Here is a 15,605-nt window from a genome sequence, read left to right on the forward strand (position 1 = left end):
ATTGCTGAGTAATATTCCATTGTATACATGTGCCACATCTTCTTTATCCATTCATCTGTTGATGGACACTTAGGTTGCTTCCATGTCCTGGCTATTGCAAATAGTGCTGCAGTGAACATTGTGGTACATGTGTCTTTTTGAATTATGGTTTTCTCAGGGTATATGCCCATGAGTGGGATTGCTGGGTCATATGGTAGTTCTATTTTTAGTTTTTTAAGGAACCTCCATACTGTTCTCCATAGTGGCTGTATCAATTTACATCCCCACCAACAGTGCAAGATGGTTCCCTTTTCTCCACATCTTCTCCAGCACTTATTGTTTGTAGATTGTTTGATGATGGCCATTCTGACCGGTGTGAGGTAAGGTGACACCTCGTTGTGGTTTTGATTTACATTTCTCTAATGATTAGTGATGCTGAGCATCCTTTCATGTGTTTGTTGGCAATCTGTATATCTTCTTTGGAGAAATGTCTATTTAGGTCTTCAGCCCATTTTTGGATTGGGTTGTTTTTTTGATATTGAGCTGCATGAGCTGCCTGTATATTTTGGAGATTAATCCTCTGTTAGTTGCTTCATTTGCAAATATTTTCTCCCATTCTGAGGGTTGTCTTTTTGTCTTGTTTATGGTTTCCTTTGCTGTGCAAAAGCTTTTAAGTTTCATTAGGTGCCATTTGTTAATTTTTGTTCTTATTTCCATTTCTCTAGGATGTGGGTCAAAGCTTCACAGCATTTTGAAAAGCAAAAACTCTCACTGTTTTCAAGGGTCCACCAAAAACGGAAGTTTTAGAAAGTTTTATGCAAATCTGCTCTACATACAATGAGGGGAAAAATCACATTAAACACATGAATTCTTAAGCTGAATGTTCTAATAGTTCAAGTTTTGAAATAACTGCAGAATTCTTCATACTCATTCATAATACTTGAAAATTTGATTACGAAATGTTTTCACAAACAAACCTAATATATTCCTCTAACAAAACTGAATCTCTCTACGTAGGAAAATATAACAAGCTGAAAATAAACACCCAGGGGAAGTTAAATGATAAGCTAGTCAGGCCAACAGACAATCAGTACTAAATGGCTTATTTCTCACACAAAACAACCAAACAAAATAGAACAAAAACAACAACCCTGAATTGGAAAGAACAGATTCTGTAACTGGTTTGGCATTTATCCCTTAAAAATCATATGCGCTGAAGCAGTTTTTGTATATCTAATTTTAGCTGCCAGTGAACATCAAACAGAAGGAAACAGGTTGTTTTTGCTAAGGCTGTTAAAAGTGCAGTACAAAATTACCCTGATTTATCCTGATTACCCAAATTGTTGTCAGAAATCTATCAAAATGGTCTAAAATATGATTAGAATATATGCCCTACATGACAGGACTCTTTTTGTTCTCTACTGTATCGCCCAGGCTAGTGTTTAGTTTCTAGCAAATGCTCAATAAAATTTTTGTAAATGAATGAAGAAATTCTGAAATGTACCTACCTGTTAGGATTTAAACAGAAAAAAACAATCAAAGGAGTTCTTGCAGATTATAAACCAGAGTGCTCAGGAAAAAAATCATAAATAACATTTAATTATTCTTAATGATTTATTATATTACAAGTATGGATGCTGAAAAATTTTAAGGCTAATTGAAAGTTTTTAAGAAAAGAGAAATTGAACAGGAGGAAAGACACTGTACCACCCAGGCAGTACAAGAAGCAAGCCCAGCTGAACAACTGAAACAAACTTCTAGAAACTCATTCTCTCCCACCAAGTCTCATGAGCACAGTTTTATACATACTACTCTGGGTTTAGAATTCAGTATTACAGTAATGATTTATTCACTGGGTGTTTTTTATGACTATGACAACATTGTGCTGGATGCTTTGGACATGCCAAGATGAAGCAGATACAGATCACACCCTAAGAGTTTCAAACGTGTAGTAGGAGATAAAAATCTGTCTACAAAAAACTGATTCAAGCATGGCAGATTAAGTGTTATGAGAAAGATACTAAGACATTCAAAGGAGAAAGTTAAGGGGATGAAAAAAGCTTCACAGAGGTAGCATTTTAGAGTGTAGGATTCTGACAGAGATGGGGAGGGGAAAATTATTAACAGTAGGGGGCAAGGCAGGAAACATCATAATCAGATGGGTTTTTGAACTCTTTAACCAAGTGACTAGAGAAATGAGGGCAGGGTTAAGGAAACTAACAAGGGATGCTGAGGTACCCAAGAATTAGGAACAGCAGGAAGCCTTCACCACTCCCAAGCCTGAAGGAACAAGGAGTGAAACAATGTAAATCCAAGCAGGCTCAAAGGACACTCTAGTTGTAGCCACTGCTACAAATGCATGGAAGCAGAGAAAGAGCAAGAGGAATAAATACCCCAAAGGTTCTCTCTTTTCTTCCTTCTATCTTCCATCCTCCCATTGGCTAAACCCTACCAGAAGCCAGAGGATAAAGAACTCCAGATGACACAGGCTGTAAAGGTCAGCCTCCTGAAGCAGGGAGTAGAGAGGGGCAGAGAATGAATCTGCAGGAAAATGGAGAATAACCAGAAAAGCCATCTTCCCAGACTCAGGAACCAGTATATAAGCACAAAGAGAGACTGGAAAGCACAAGGAATCCAAATAAGGAATGATATTCTCTTGGAGAAGTATGTAAGATGCTATTTTTCAGATCTGGGTACTGAATCTGAAAGGAAACCAAAATTAGTGCCTGAACTGGAAAAATTACTGGGACTTGGAGAGTGAGGTGAACAGTGAATGAATAGCAGCATCAGAGTAGCACTCCAGTTCTCTCTAGAGCTAATAAAAGAGCAAGAATCATAGGCTGTAGTCCTAGTTATTCTAATCTCTAACTGTGTGACCTTGGCCAAGTCACTTGTCTTCTCTGAAACTGTTTTCTCCATTATAAAAATAGGTAGAAGCCGAATTAAAACTTTAAGATCCCTTCCAGTTTTAAGAGTCTGTGAAGCCAGTATATCCAGGTAAATAACCATATTCACCAGGTGAGTAAATACCTCACCATACTGGAAAAACCTGGGGTCCACTTACTTTTGAAAAAAATTAATTTCATTTAAATAAAGACAATAAGAACTTACAGGTTCTAACTGCAGCCAGGTCCTCCACCGTAGGACAACAAATGTTAAAACACAAGCAAAAATTTAGTGTAACCTTGAAACGGAATGAGGAAGACTAATGCAACCAGATTTAAAAACATGCTCTGGAATGCAGAGAATACAAGGAAACAACCGAGTAAGCAGAATAACTTGGTTGAAGTGGCGCATTTCAGAAAAAACAAAATTAGCTGCTCAAGTCAATATAGCAAAGAAGCAAAGTTCTTAAAGGTGTTTCCAGAAATAAATGCACTCCAGTGTGGAAAGGGCTACAAGTATTTCCCCTGTCCCACAACACACACAGAGCAACCATTACCTTTCCTTCGTAACACAAACATTCATTGAACATGTTATGTGCCAGGTACTATCAATGCCTTCAGAGGACATCTTTAAGGACAATACAGATAATAGCAATTATAATTAATCATTACCTAATCTTCTGGAATGAGATCAGATTTCACCCCTTCTAAGCAGTCTCCCTGACTTCTCTAGCCAGCAACATGCTTTTTCCTATGATACTAACTACTACAGAATCAATTTGTGCTGGTACTGCTGCTAGTATTCTTTCAACTATATCAGAGGTCATGTAGGTTGGGGGAGGAGGAGTTTGCCTGGAAATCTGCTCACCATTTGTAACATTATTTCTAAACATTTTCTCCAGTCCTGTCTCTCAGGTGTGACAGCAACCAGGGAGCTTAGTGACTTAGCAAACATTTCTAACTCACAGGGATAAACCCAGCTCCAGTACAGTGAGCCAAAGGTTGCACACTTAGGACATGATTAAGCCACATATTCTGATCATTTAACGAGGATCCACTAAGCACCCACAATGTGCCAAGCACTGGACTAGGGGCAAAGGCCCTAAGAATAAAGGAGGTTAGAGTCTAATCCAAGAATCAGATATGTGCACAAAAATTTATAGTATAGAAGTATGAACAAAGTGCTGTAGTAGCACATGAAGGACAACAGTAATTCTAACTTGCTCTGCCTGAAGGAAGACATCAAAGAAAAAGTAACATGCAAACTGTATGTCAAAGGAAGAAGTGGAGATTTATCACTGATTGAATTCTAAGCAATTATAATTCTAATCAAGAGGGAAAGGCTGTGACTGGACCAAGAGCTATGAGAGGCTATGCCATGTTCCAAATGGTTAACAGCTCACAGTGCTAGAGTAGATGCCTTGGGTAGGCTGCCTGCAGCTGAGTCCACACTCAAGAGCGATAAATTAGGACCAGGTTGTGAAGGGCCTTAAAGAACATTCCCAGCATCTGGGCTTTGGCAAGGGGGAGCCAAAACAGACTTTTAAGCACAGCAGTGACTCAGTGGGATCTGACTGCGGATAAAGAGTATGGGTAGAGGGAGTCTAGAGACAGAGAGACTAGTTAGGTTTTGCAAAGGTCTAGGTGAGATGGTGAGGGCCTGAATGAAAGCATTATCGGGTGGAAAAAAGAGGCCAAATCCAAGAGACATTACTAAGGCAAATTTAACAGGACCTGGTGACCGGACATGGAAAATAAGGGAGATGGAAAATGGCTTTAAATGACTAATTGCCTGTGTGTGGTGGAACTACAATTAATTAAAATACTTCGGGAGAGGGACTTGGCTTAAACACATTTTCAGCCTAAGCATTATTCTTTCAAACATAATATTTGTTTAAACCTTTACTGGAAAATCTTCCTAAATATAATTTTAGGCCAAGTACATTACAGTACGCATAAAAACTGTCTTTTTCTATAGAATCCCCATAAACATCAGTTCTTACTCAACACTATAAAGTTTAGATACTGATAGAACTCAATATATCCTAAGGGACATCTTAGAATTTCCTTTTTAGAATAAAAGCCTGATATCCTTTTTCTCAAGCAATAGACTGCAAACTATGCAACTGCCTGATTCTCCAATCAGCAGAATATGGTTGTATCACAGTGCTCTTTACTGGCTGAACCAAACTTATCAACTAGGGATGGTTCAGTAGTTAGATTATTACTGAATCCAATCTTTCCACACTAAAGGAAAAAAACAACCAACTAGGACTTTGGAAACATCAAAATGGATGTGACCAACAGTCACTGCAGCCTAATATTTACTGAAGGGCACTTCAAGTAAAATGTCATCTCTGTCAAAACCAAACTCAGGACACTTTGAAAACAGATTCAGCTTCTCTGTTATCTTTCTAATTTCCCATTTATGTTCTCCAGACTAAAAGTCTGGTTTTTAGTGGTTTTTATCTTCCCTGGGCTAGGAAAGGTAATAGGTATTTTAATTTAAGTTGCTGGTGTACACAAAAAGTGAAAAATTTTTTTTTAATTTTAAGTAAATGAGAGATGTTAACACTATTCATTAAAGAGCTTTATCACAAACTCAGTTCAATAAAGTCAATATTCTGAGAGATGACTCACAGTGGATGAGAATTTCCAACTTAAAGTTCACTACAAAAACTCTTAAAACTGCAACTACTATTTTAAAATCTCTCCCACCTTCTCCACTCAAAACTAGGAGAAATAATTACTTGATTTGTTTTTGATTTCCTGAACACCGATAAAAGTAAACAGTTTAATCAACAAGCAAAGCCAAATGTTAACTTCAAATTAGCAAAAATTAGTTTTCTTGATCAATACATCTCTCGCTCTTTCATAACAAAAATACTTGTGAAGTGTAGTAGGAATGCAGCGAAAAATGCATGATTCAAACATACTTCCTGGTCTATTGCTTATATTCAACTTTCCATAACCAAGTTTACTGAGAATCTAAACCTTTCCCTGCAGTTTTTACGAGAACCCCCTGCAACTATTCCAAAGTTTTCACTATTTTTGCACAAGCTACCCAAAAAGCATAAAACCACCTGCCTCCCCCGCTCCACACTCACACTCACAAATAATAGCACCCATAATTATTACACACAAAAATACTGGGCCAGACAAGAACACAGAGACAAAACTGAAACAACAGAAAATGTCTGGCCCGCAACTGGAAATTCTATTAATGAGCAACTGGTCAAAATTAGGCTTTCACATTAAGAGAAAGTTTAACTCTTACGTTTAGTATCTTGAGACAGCTTTCGAAAGGAAAACACAGTTCCACGAAAATGAATCGAAAAAGGGGAAGCGATTCTCTCCAGACTGGTTTGGTGGCGAATGACCTCTCAGTGGTACAGAATTAGGCCCCTAGCCTCTGCCTCCAACCATCCCGGCGGAGGAAGTGAGGAGAGTCCCAGAGAAGAGAGGGCTCGGGCGGCCACGTCGTCCTACTCACCCCAGGGCGCGGCGGGAAGGAGGCAGGGAGAGAACGACATTCGCGCCCACGGCCCGGGCAAGCAGCAGGGTCCCTGGGGACTCAGGGGTGGGAGCCGGCCCCTCTCCCAGACCCTCCGGGTCTACTCACTCCGCAAGCAGCCGTCAAGAAAGCCATTCGCCAAGGCCCCCGCCCTCTGTGCCTCCAGGGGAGGGAGCCGAGGGCTGCTTCCGGGCACCCCCTCTTCTACTCCCTCCGCCGGATCACCGGGCTGATGCGCAGTCGGTCCGGTCAGCTTCAGCCGGTCCCCCGGGACAGCCCCTCTTCCCCCTACTCCTGCCCCTGCCCCGCCCAGGCCTAGGGGCCGCCCCGATTGGCTGGCCCTGCCGCCTCCTGGCAAAGAGACCCCTGGCGATTGGCCATGGGTCACCTGCTGAAAAGGAGGTGAGTGGCCGACGATTGGCGGTTAGGCCAATTTTGGGGTGGAGAGGCGGGAGGGACCGGCCGCAGCGGGCGAGCATCCGGAGAGCCTGGGTGCCCCGCCGCCTCCTCGCTGGGCCCAGGGCTCATCTCGGGGCCCGGGCCTGCTCCCGCGCCCGGACCTGTGCCTCGGGACACGTGGCCGCCCCGGCACGCCAATGCAGCCCTCAGGAAAGGAACCTCGTGGGTCGAGGGAGCTCAGCTAGGCTTCGAGGCTTCGGGGCTTCGGCCCCGGAGATTCCCATAGGGTGGCGACTGGGGAAGGACCCAGTCACAGACGTAAACGTGCTACACCTACACCCACCCGCTGCTAGCTCGACATCCAATATTTTGGCAGCTGTGCAGCCAAGTTTCATCTGGATAACTGCTTTTGCTTACTTCCAAAAAGTTGTTTGTATCACGAGGCGGGGGAGGAGGAGATACTATATCAATAAGCAAAAGCAGGGGTGCCTGTTTTATTTTATTAATCCAGGGAGACACTGGGCTTGCTGTTGTGACACAGCTCCATAAGGAATGTAGGTGGCTTGTGAAGATGCTTCAGGAATCCAAATGGCATAACTTCAAATTAAATGGAAAGTTCGGACTTTGAGGACCTCAGCAGAGAACCATCCAAAATGCAGGAAATCACAGATGTAAATAAATGACTGACTTAGTGACCTGGAGGACAGTTACCTTCTGCTTTTACTATTTTTTCCTTATGGTTATTTATATACCTGTAATTCTACTAAACTAAGCATCTAATTAATTTTTGTAGCTCTACTGGTAGCCCCTACAACTAGCACATTGTACACTGCACAAAAGGCTCAGTAGATGCTTGCTGCACTGTGTTAAAGATCCCTTAAGTTTTGTTTTATGCAAATTTTTTCAAAACGTCCAATACCAAATGCACTCTCTTCTTCCCGCACCCCCGTCCTCAAAAGCCGGGTCCTCTTCCAGTCCTCCCTATATCAGTAAATGAAAACCACTACCATCCACTCGATATGCGAACCATAAACCTGGCAGTCCTTGACACTTTCCTCATTCTACATTCAATCCATCACCACGTTCTGCCATTTTTACCTCCTGAATACAATCTCAGTTCCACCTCTCTCCATCACGACCACTCAATTACAGGTCCCAGCCTCTTGGCAACAATCTCCTTAGTAAAGTATTCCTGCTTCTTAAAGCTCCTCCAATTCATCCTCAACACTATGGCCACAGTAGTTGGTTTCCAAAACCAAAGTCATGACTCCCATCTCACTCCACACCGCCCCACACCACCCCATTAAAGAACTTCAACTGCCTTCCATTGTGCTTAGGATACAACTCATCATTCAGCAATGGTGTACAAGGTTTAGCCCTACCTGCCCCTTGCTCCATCTTAACACCTCCCACTCCCTCATTTTCTGCACTCCACACAATGGCCTTTTTCATGTTTCTTCAATTTTCCTTGGACCTTCTAACCTCAGGGCCTTGGCACATGGCCCCTGTGGTTACTTTGTCTTTTACACTGTCGCCTTGAAACTAATCCCCACCCTTCACTTTTTTTTTTTTTAATATTTATTTATTTGGTTGTGCCGGGTCTTAGTTGTGGCAGGCGGGTTCCTTAGTTGTGGCATGCGAACTCTTCGTTGCGGCATGTGGGATCTAGTTCCCTAAACAGGGATCGAACCTGGGCCCTAGGCATTGGGAGCTCGGAGTCTTAACCACTACACCACCAGGGAAATCCCAATCCCCACCCTTCACTTAATTTACTTCTACTACTCATCATTTCCTCCCTGCCTATGTGAATTCTTCCTATTTTATGCTCTCACAGCCCATGCAACGCTCCTTTATAAAACTTATTACAGCTCCAGTAAGTCCCCTACATACGAACGAGTTCCATTCCAAGAACGTGTTTGCAAGTCCAATTTGTTCGTAAGTCCAACAAAGTTGGCCTAGGTACCCAAATAACACAATCTGCTATATAGTACTGTACTGTAATAGGTTTATAATATTTTTCACACAAATAATACATAAAAAACAAACACAAAAAATAAAACATTTTTAATCTTACAGTACAGTAACTTGAAAAGTACAGTAGTACAGTACAACAGCTGGCATACAAGGGCTGGCACGGAGTGAACAGGCAAGAAGAGTTACTGACTAGAGGACGGAGAGGAGCTGGGAGATGGTAGAGCTGAAGGATCGTCAGCGATAGGAGACAGAGGGTAAACTGCGATTTCACTCACGACTGATGTTGATGGAATGCACGTTTGCATCTTTGAAAGTTTGCAACTTGAAGGTTTTCTATCTATCTGCATACGTCTTTAATGTTTTATGTTCACCACTAGACTGTAAGAGGTAAAGAGGCAAGGATCTATCTGATTTTGTTCATCAAAGCCTCAATTTAGCCAAATGCCTGGCACATATTAGGTGCTCAATAATGGATTTCCTATGGTAACTGAGTCTGAAAATAAACATTAATTCTATGATAAGCATCAATTAAACTATAAGTAGTGATGGAGAAAAATACATTAATTTTGCCAGATGGACAAGGTCAATGTCTAAGAACCTCCACTAATACCCTTTACATTTTTCCTTTAATATCTGCTTTTCTAGCGGTTAATTTTGTGCCAGAGCAGCTCAGAGGGCTTAATTCAATATTGGCTGATCAAACAGTTCTCCAGGCCAAGGAGCAAAAAAGCCTACACCTCTAATTCTGTCTATATATTGTACTAATTGACCCTGTAAGAGACAATACTAATTTATGTAATTCCTGCTTACCAGTTCTTTCATGTGATTTTCATGTGTTCTTTCTCACTCCACAACAAGACAGAAAGACCCATAGGGTCATCAAGGACTTTGTATTTAACAGTACACACTGGGACTTCCCTGCTGGCACAGTGGTTAAGAATCTGCCTGTCAATGCAGGCGACACAGGTTCGATCCCTGGTCCGGGAAGATTCCCCATGCTGTGGAGCAACTGAGCCCCATGCGCCACAACTACTGAACCTGTGCTCTAGAGCCCACAAGCCACAATTACTGAGCCCATGTGCCACAACTACTGCAGCCCGCATGCCTAGAACCTGTGCTCCACAGCAAAGTAAAGCCACCGCAATGAAAAGCCCGCACACCGCAACAAAGAGTAGCCCCCGCTCGCCACAGCTAGAGAAAGCCCGCACACAGCAACGAAGACCCAGTGCAGCCAAAAAATAAAAAAATTTATTTTTTAAAAAACACAGTACATACCAAAATGTCAGATTTTTTTTAAAGTGTCCTCCAAATCTTCCATCATCATCATCATCATCATCATCATCATCATCACGGGTCAGTAGCTTGAAAATCTAAGGCACTATCATTTTTGACAGTGTAGTGTAAATAGTTAAGTCCTAGTAAAAATTTAGTGGAACCAATTATAATTAGGGTTTCTTTTGATAGATTTAAGTGTTAAGACTGGTATAATGTCAATAGAGAATATGACTTATGACAGCCTATTAATAATATAGCTACAGTCCAGAGTCTACCTTTTCACGGTTTCATATTAGAGATAACTGTGTTACAGACATAGAATTCTCATTTTCCTAATCCTAGTGTAAAGTTAGTGTGCACAAAAGATGTAGCATTTAAAATGAAAAGTGATTAAATAATACAAGGCAACATACCCATTTTATCCCAAGAAACTATAGGACTTCTAAGCAAATCTGTGTTGAAAAAAACTCAAATTTATGTTTAAAAACACTCAAGTGTTTTTAAAGAAATCTACAAGTTGTTTTAGAAGAAAATTAAGTGACCAATGCCTTAAAGTCATATATGACAACTGATTTCCAACCCATGTATCAAAGGGGTCTTCAATACTTATCTTCAAACTACATAACTAAAGCTACTAAGCGATTAAATTAAATTGATACTTAATTTTTTGTTGTTGTTCAAGAAAAGAATGGAATATAGTGATTAAGAAGTATAAAAAACATCATTAGGGACTTCCCTGGTGGCGCAGTGGTTAGGAATCCGCCTGCTAATGCAGGGGACATGGGTTCGAGCCCTGGTCTGGGAAGATCCCACATGCTGTGGAGCAACCAAGCCTGTGCTCTACAACTACTGAGCCTGTGCTCTAGAGCCCGCATGCCATAAATACGGAGCCCACGTGCCACAAATACTGAAGCCCACACGCCTAGAGCCCATGCTCTGCAACGAGAGAAGCCACCTCAATGAGAAGCCCGCGCACCATCATGAAGAGCAGTCTCCACTCACTGTGTGCAGCAACGAAGACACAACACAGCCAAAAATAAAATAAAATAAATTTATTTTTTAAAAATCATCATGTTGTATACTTTAAACTTATACAGTGATCTATGTGAAATTATCCTCAATAAACCTGGAGGAAAAGATTGAAAAACAAATACAAAACAAGAAAAACTTAAAAAAAAAAAACCACACCTCCAAATTTCCCTCTTGCTGCATCTCACAAAAAAATGTATAAAACACAATCTGAGAAAAATCAAAACACTAAGGTTCAGGGTGAGGGGGGATCTTTAAAAATGACAGGAAGTCTATTGACTAAAACATAGGCCAACTTTACCTATAGCTATTCAGATGAAAAGAGCATTTTAACTATACAGAATTTATGTACTACTTTCAAAAATATTATTTCTGCTGGAGAGTCCAGTAATGTTTACCTATAAATCACATTCTACTCTGATGTCATTTTAGAGATAGATGACAAATACTTTTGATTACAACAGAAGAAAAGAAGAAGCAAAAATAGGGGAAAAAAACCGCATAGTTTCCCTAGGAATTTGCCTAGCAACTTAGGCCAAATGATTAGAGCAGACAACATTAAAAGACAACTCTTGGAAGCAGGATATGTAGCTCCACTAATTTGTCTGACCAGTACCCAGAAGTCTCAAAATTAAAGTCAGCCAATAAATTTTCACATAGAAAATTTAGCCAGATGGAATAAATATACCATTTGGCATATAGTAGAAGCAGTCCCTAACTTGTGATCAGGACCACCATGTTCCAGAAGTTTCTATATAAATTATTTGCAATTCTTAATGCATTGTGAAACAAACAAACAAATATTTGGTTCAAGTTTAGGAATGAATACCCTCTACACAACCCCACAATGATTATGATAGTGTACTGCTTATTCATCACTGTATCTTTAGCATCTCCTCACACAGAGACTGGCATGTATTAACTGCTTAATAAATGTCTAATGAATGAATGAAATGCCAGGTACTACGCTACAAAAATAGCAGTATATACAGCTAAAAAGGTTGAAAATGGGTAGTCTAACAAGGAGAACAGAGAAAGCAGAGGGGCAGAAGGCTAATGTTTTTCTATTATAAATCTTTTAGTACCATCCAATTTTAAAATTATATGAGAAAGGTGCTATTGCCCTAATTTTTACAGTTAAATTCTGCATTGGTCACTTAACTTTCTTCTGAAACAACTTACAGGTTTCACTAAAACCATGTGAGTTGCCAAAACTGGTTAGAAGTACAGAGCTCGTTGCCACAAGATGGATAAAACGGCTTTGTATTGTGTGATTACTCTTCATTTTAAATGTTCCAGCTTTTAGGCACACTAACTTTACATTAGCATTAGGATGTTAACAAACTGGAACTCTATGTTTTTCTCTATAGAAGGGGTATAGGAAAAACTATTGCTTTTATTTTATATACTTCTACATAGCTAAATGTTTTTTGGAAGCATGACTTACTTATGACATTACTGTAGTTTTTAAAAAATTCAATTCCCATGATTTTTATTTTCTTCTTTATACTAGGCTGAGCTCCATAAAGACAAGGACAATATGTCATTTATTCACAATTATATCCTCTACAACTAGTATAGTGCATGGAACACATTAAGTGTCTGATAAATATTTATCAAATAAATAACTTTTCTGTATTCTCTATATGTTCTGAACTGAGCATGCACTATTTTTTTTAAGTTTTAAACTTTATAAAGAGAAGGCAGGAAAATATAAGTTCTAAAAGATTTCCATAAAAACACAGTTAAAATAAAATTTTGGCAGTTAAAGGAATAATCTTTAGCATCTATAAAATTGGATCATTTGTTTTTAGTTGTTTCCCAAGGCCACCACTATTACAACAAAGTTTATTTAAAAAAATGAATCCTTGAATCCTAAATTCCAATTTAGGAGCCAGAAATTTGTCTGCCCTCAGTAACAGCAACAACATTGGCAACATTCCTTAGCGGAATTTTCCTTTGTTGTAGGAACCCCAAGTAACTGGCTACTTCATACCATTTTACCTGTGGAAGAAGTGACACATCTATATTGCAATCATTTCCTTTGGGAAACAAAGGGCTTCAAGGGAGAAAAACAAAACACATCTATTTTCCTACATGATACAAAAATAAAATCTAATGAGGCCAGGGAAAACAATACATCTCAAAGTTCTCAATAAAGAGCAATATAAAAGCAATCTATACATCATGTGTTTGTTCATTAATTCCTTCAATTATTTCTTTATTTAGCTAACATTTATCGAGTACCATTTAGAATGCCATTGAGAGCACCATTTAGAATGTACAGGGGGTGGGAATGGTAAGAGTAGTAGTTGCATTAGTAATGGCTTAAAATTTGCCAAGTTATTACTATAGCTAGGCATTATTTCAGCAAATTTACATTTAACTCATTTACTCATCAAAACAACCCTGTAAATTAGGTACTTTTATTATCTTCATTTTATAGATGAGGACATTGGAACTCAGAGTAATGTCAAGAATAAGTGGTGGCACTGGGATACAAACCAAGACATTCTGGTTCCAGAGTCAAGTCCTTCACCATCTCTGGGAAGAAAATCTTTACTTTTTTTGCCAATCAAATTAACATTTAATTACATCTTCTAAATGTCCCATCTTCTGCATGTATTAACTTTAGAAAAGATATATATAAATAACTCTTTTTATTACATGTATTTTAAAATATCAAAGCTATCAGAATCTAAGACTTCCCATTTTATTACACGTATTTTAAAATATCAAAGCTATCAGAGTCTAAGACTTCCCAAAGTTATCTTTTTCTTCTTGTTATTCCCAAAGACATGTAAACTCTCTTCAAAGCAAAAGCTCATATATTCCAAAATTGGATCAAATTAAGTACCTGACCTTAAGGAGTCTGCATCCTAACCGACGAGGTGGGAATTATATACACTTTAAAGGATAACAAGAAGAATATGGTAAGGACTCAGTGAACTGTGCAACGAGTATGACATTCAAAGGAAAGAGATCACTGAGTGTGGGGGGTGGGGGAGGAGGGGTTGGTCAGGGGAAGCTCCACAGAAGAGGTCAGTTCTGAACTGGGCTTTGAAGAAAAGAGGCAGAATGCAAAGGCAGAGTGGAGGCAGATGGCATTACAGAGAGACAGAGCATCATGTACAAGAATGTAGAGACCAGAAATGAAAAGATGTGTTCAGAGGAAAGCAAGTAAACGGCAGTACTCTAGTAGGTTTATGTAGGGGTACAGTGGTGGAAATGTCTAGAAAGGCAGTCTGAGAATAGATCACATAGAGACTTGAATATCAGTCTAACCAACTGTGGAGGGAATCTCATCTGCCACATTCAGTCTAATCTGAATCTTAAAATACTTATCTTCTTACTGGATCACAAATTTGCTAAAATGATGCTAGTCATTTATAAAACTGTCTAAATTAAAAAGAAACTTATGAAGAAACTCATTAAAAAGAATTCATAGAATTTCTTCATAGAAATTATGACGTTGCTTTTAAAAAAGCATAGCTTACAGAGTAACTTACAGATCTCCTAGTTCAACTCCATATTCATTTCTTACAGTCTCTTAATAACAACTTCCTCATGTAATGTTTTTTAAGCCTCTGTTTGAATAACTTTCAAAGTGATGGGGAGTTCGCTATAGGACCTGGGATGTCCTATACTAACTTGTCTAATCAAGCCAATTCCTGGACAAGTTAAGTAGAGATAAAGGACTATAAAACATCAGCTTTCTAGGATTCAATCCTGTAAATCAAAATAAAATAAAATCCTCTCTATATGCCACAATACAAGCTCTTTCAGTGGAGAATAAACATAGAAAACTATCTTTAGTATGGTAGACATTTGTTGTTTTTGTTACCTAGGATCTTTTTTTCCCTATTCTGACTTTGCTTGGGGGCAAGGGGGTTGGGGGGACCACCTTCTACTCTATAAGCTATGTGTTTCTGATGAAGCAGATAACGTCCCATTTCCAGAGGAAGAACATACGGCTATGAAATTGTGATTGGTCAGGACTGGGAAAGTGATTGAAGCTGAGGTATCAGCACTAATCCTCTTAATCCAGAAAGAGCAATAGCCTCCTATAGATTTGGAGTTCCACCAATGGGAGGCTGAAATTGCCGCAACCATCTTACTACCACAAAGGAAGAACCTATCTAAAAATGAAGCCAACCCAGAAGAACTAAGACCTAGAAATAGAAATGAGGGATCTTGGTCCTCATGACATTGTTTAAATGCCTACTTCAAACCACACCCAAGCTAGATGTGCTTTTTTCTTTTAAACCAGTTTGGGTTTTTTCTTTCACTTTCATCCCTAAGAGTACTACCCAACACACATGATAACTGCCAAATCCTGTAACAAGAAAAGTAGGTCAACTTCTCAGCACTTATCTATTATTGTACATTATTCTATAATTTGGCTATACCAATAACCAACTATAGATACTAAATTTTTAAAATGAACTTGGCACATTTTAATTTTAACATAGCATTTCACTTTCAACATTGCCTTGCACTGTCTTGTTTCTAGACAAAAATCAGTATTTTATGAAGAAAATGACTATAAC

At 39.3% G+C, this 15,605-nt stretch overlaps 1 protein-coding gene across 7 annotated transcripts in view; it reads right to left on the bottom strand.

Moving 5' to 3' along the window:
- The window catches only part of OSBPL9 (oxysterol binding protein like 9), a 176,755-nt gene that overhangs the window by 54,468 nt on the left and 106,682 nt on the right, over positions 1-15,605 (bottom strand). The window contains exon 1 of one of the 7 annotated variants that reach the window (XM_007129208.4): positions 6,487-6,655. The exons of 4 other annotated variants lie outside the window; for them this stretch is intronic. In XM_007129208.4, the coding sequence (XP_007129270.1) occupies positions 6,487-6,513 (27 nt within the window). In that variant the 5' untranslated portion in view covers positions 6,514-6,655. 2 more of the 7 variants (XM_007129211.4, XM_007129212.4) reach the window with 2 other exon arrangements.

This window comes from Physeter macrocephalus, chromosome 4 (genome assembly GCF_002837175.3).
Source record: "Physeter macrocephalus isolate SW-GA chromosome 4, ASM283717v5, whole genome shotgun sequence".
Taxonomy (NCBI): domain Eukaryota; kingdom Metazoa; phylum Chordata; class Mammalia; order Artiodactyla; family Physeteridae; genus Physeter; species Physeter macrocephalus.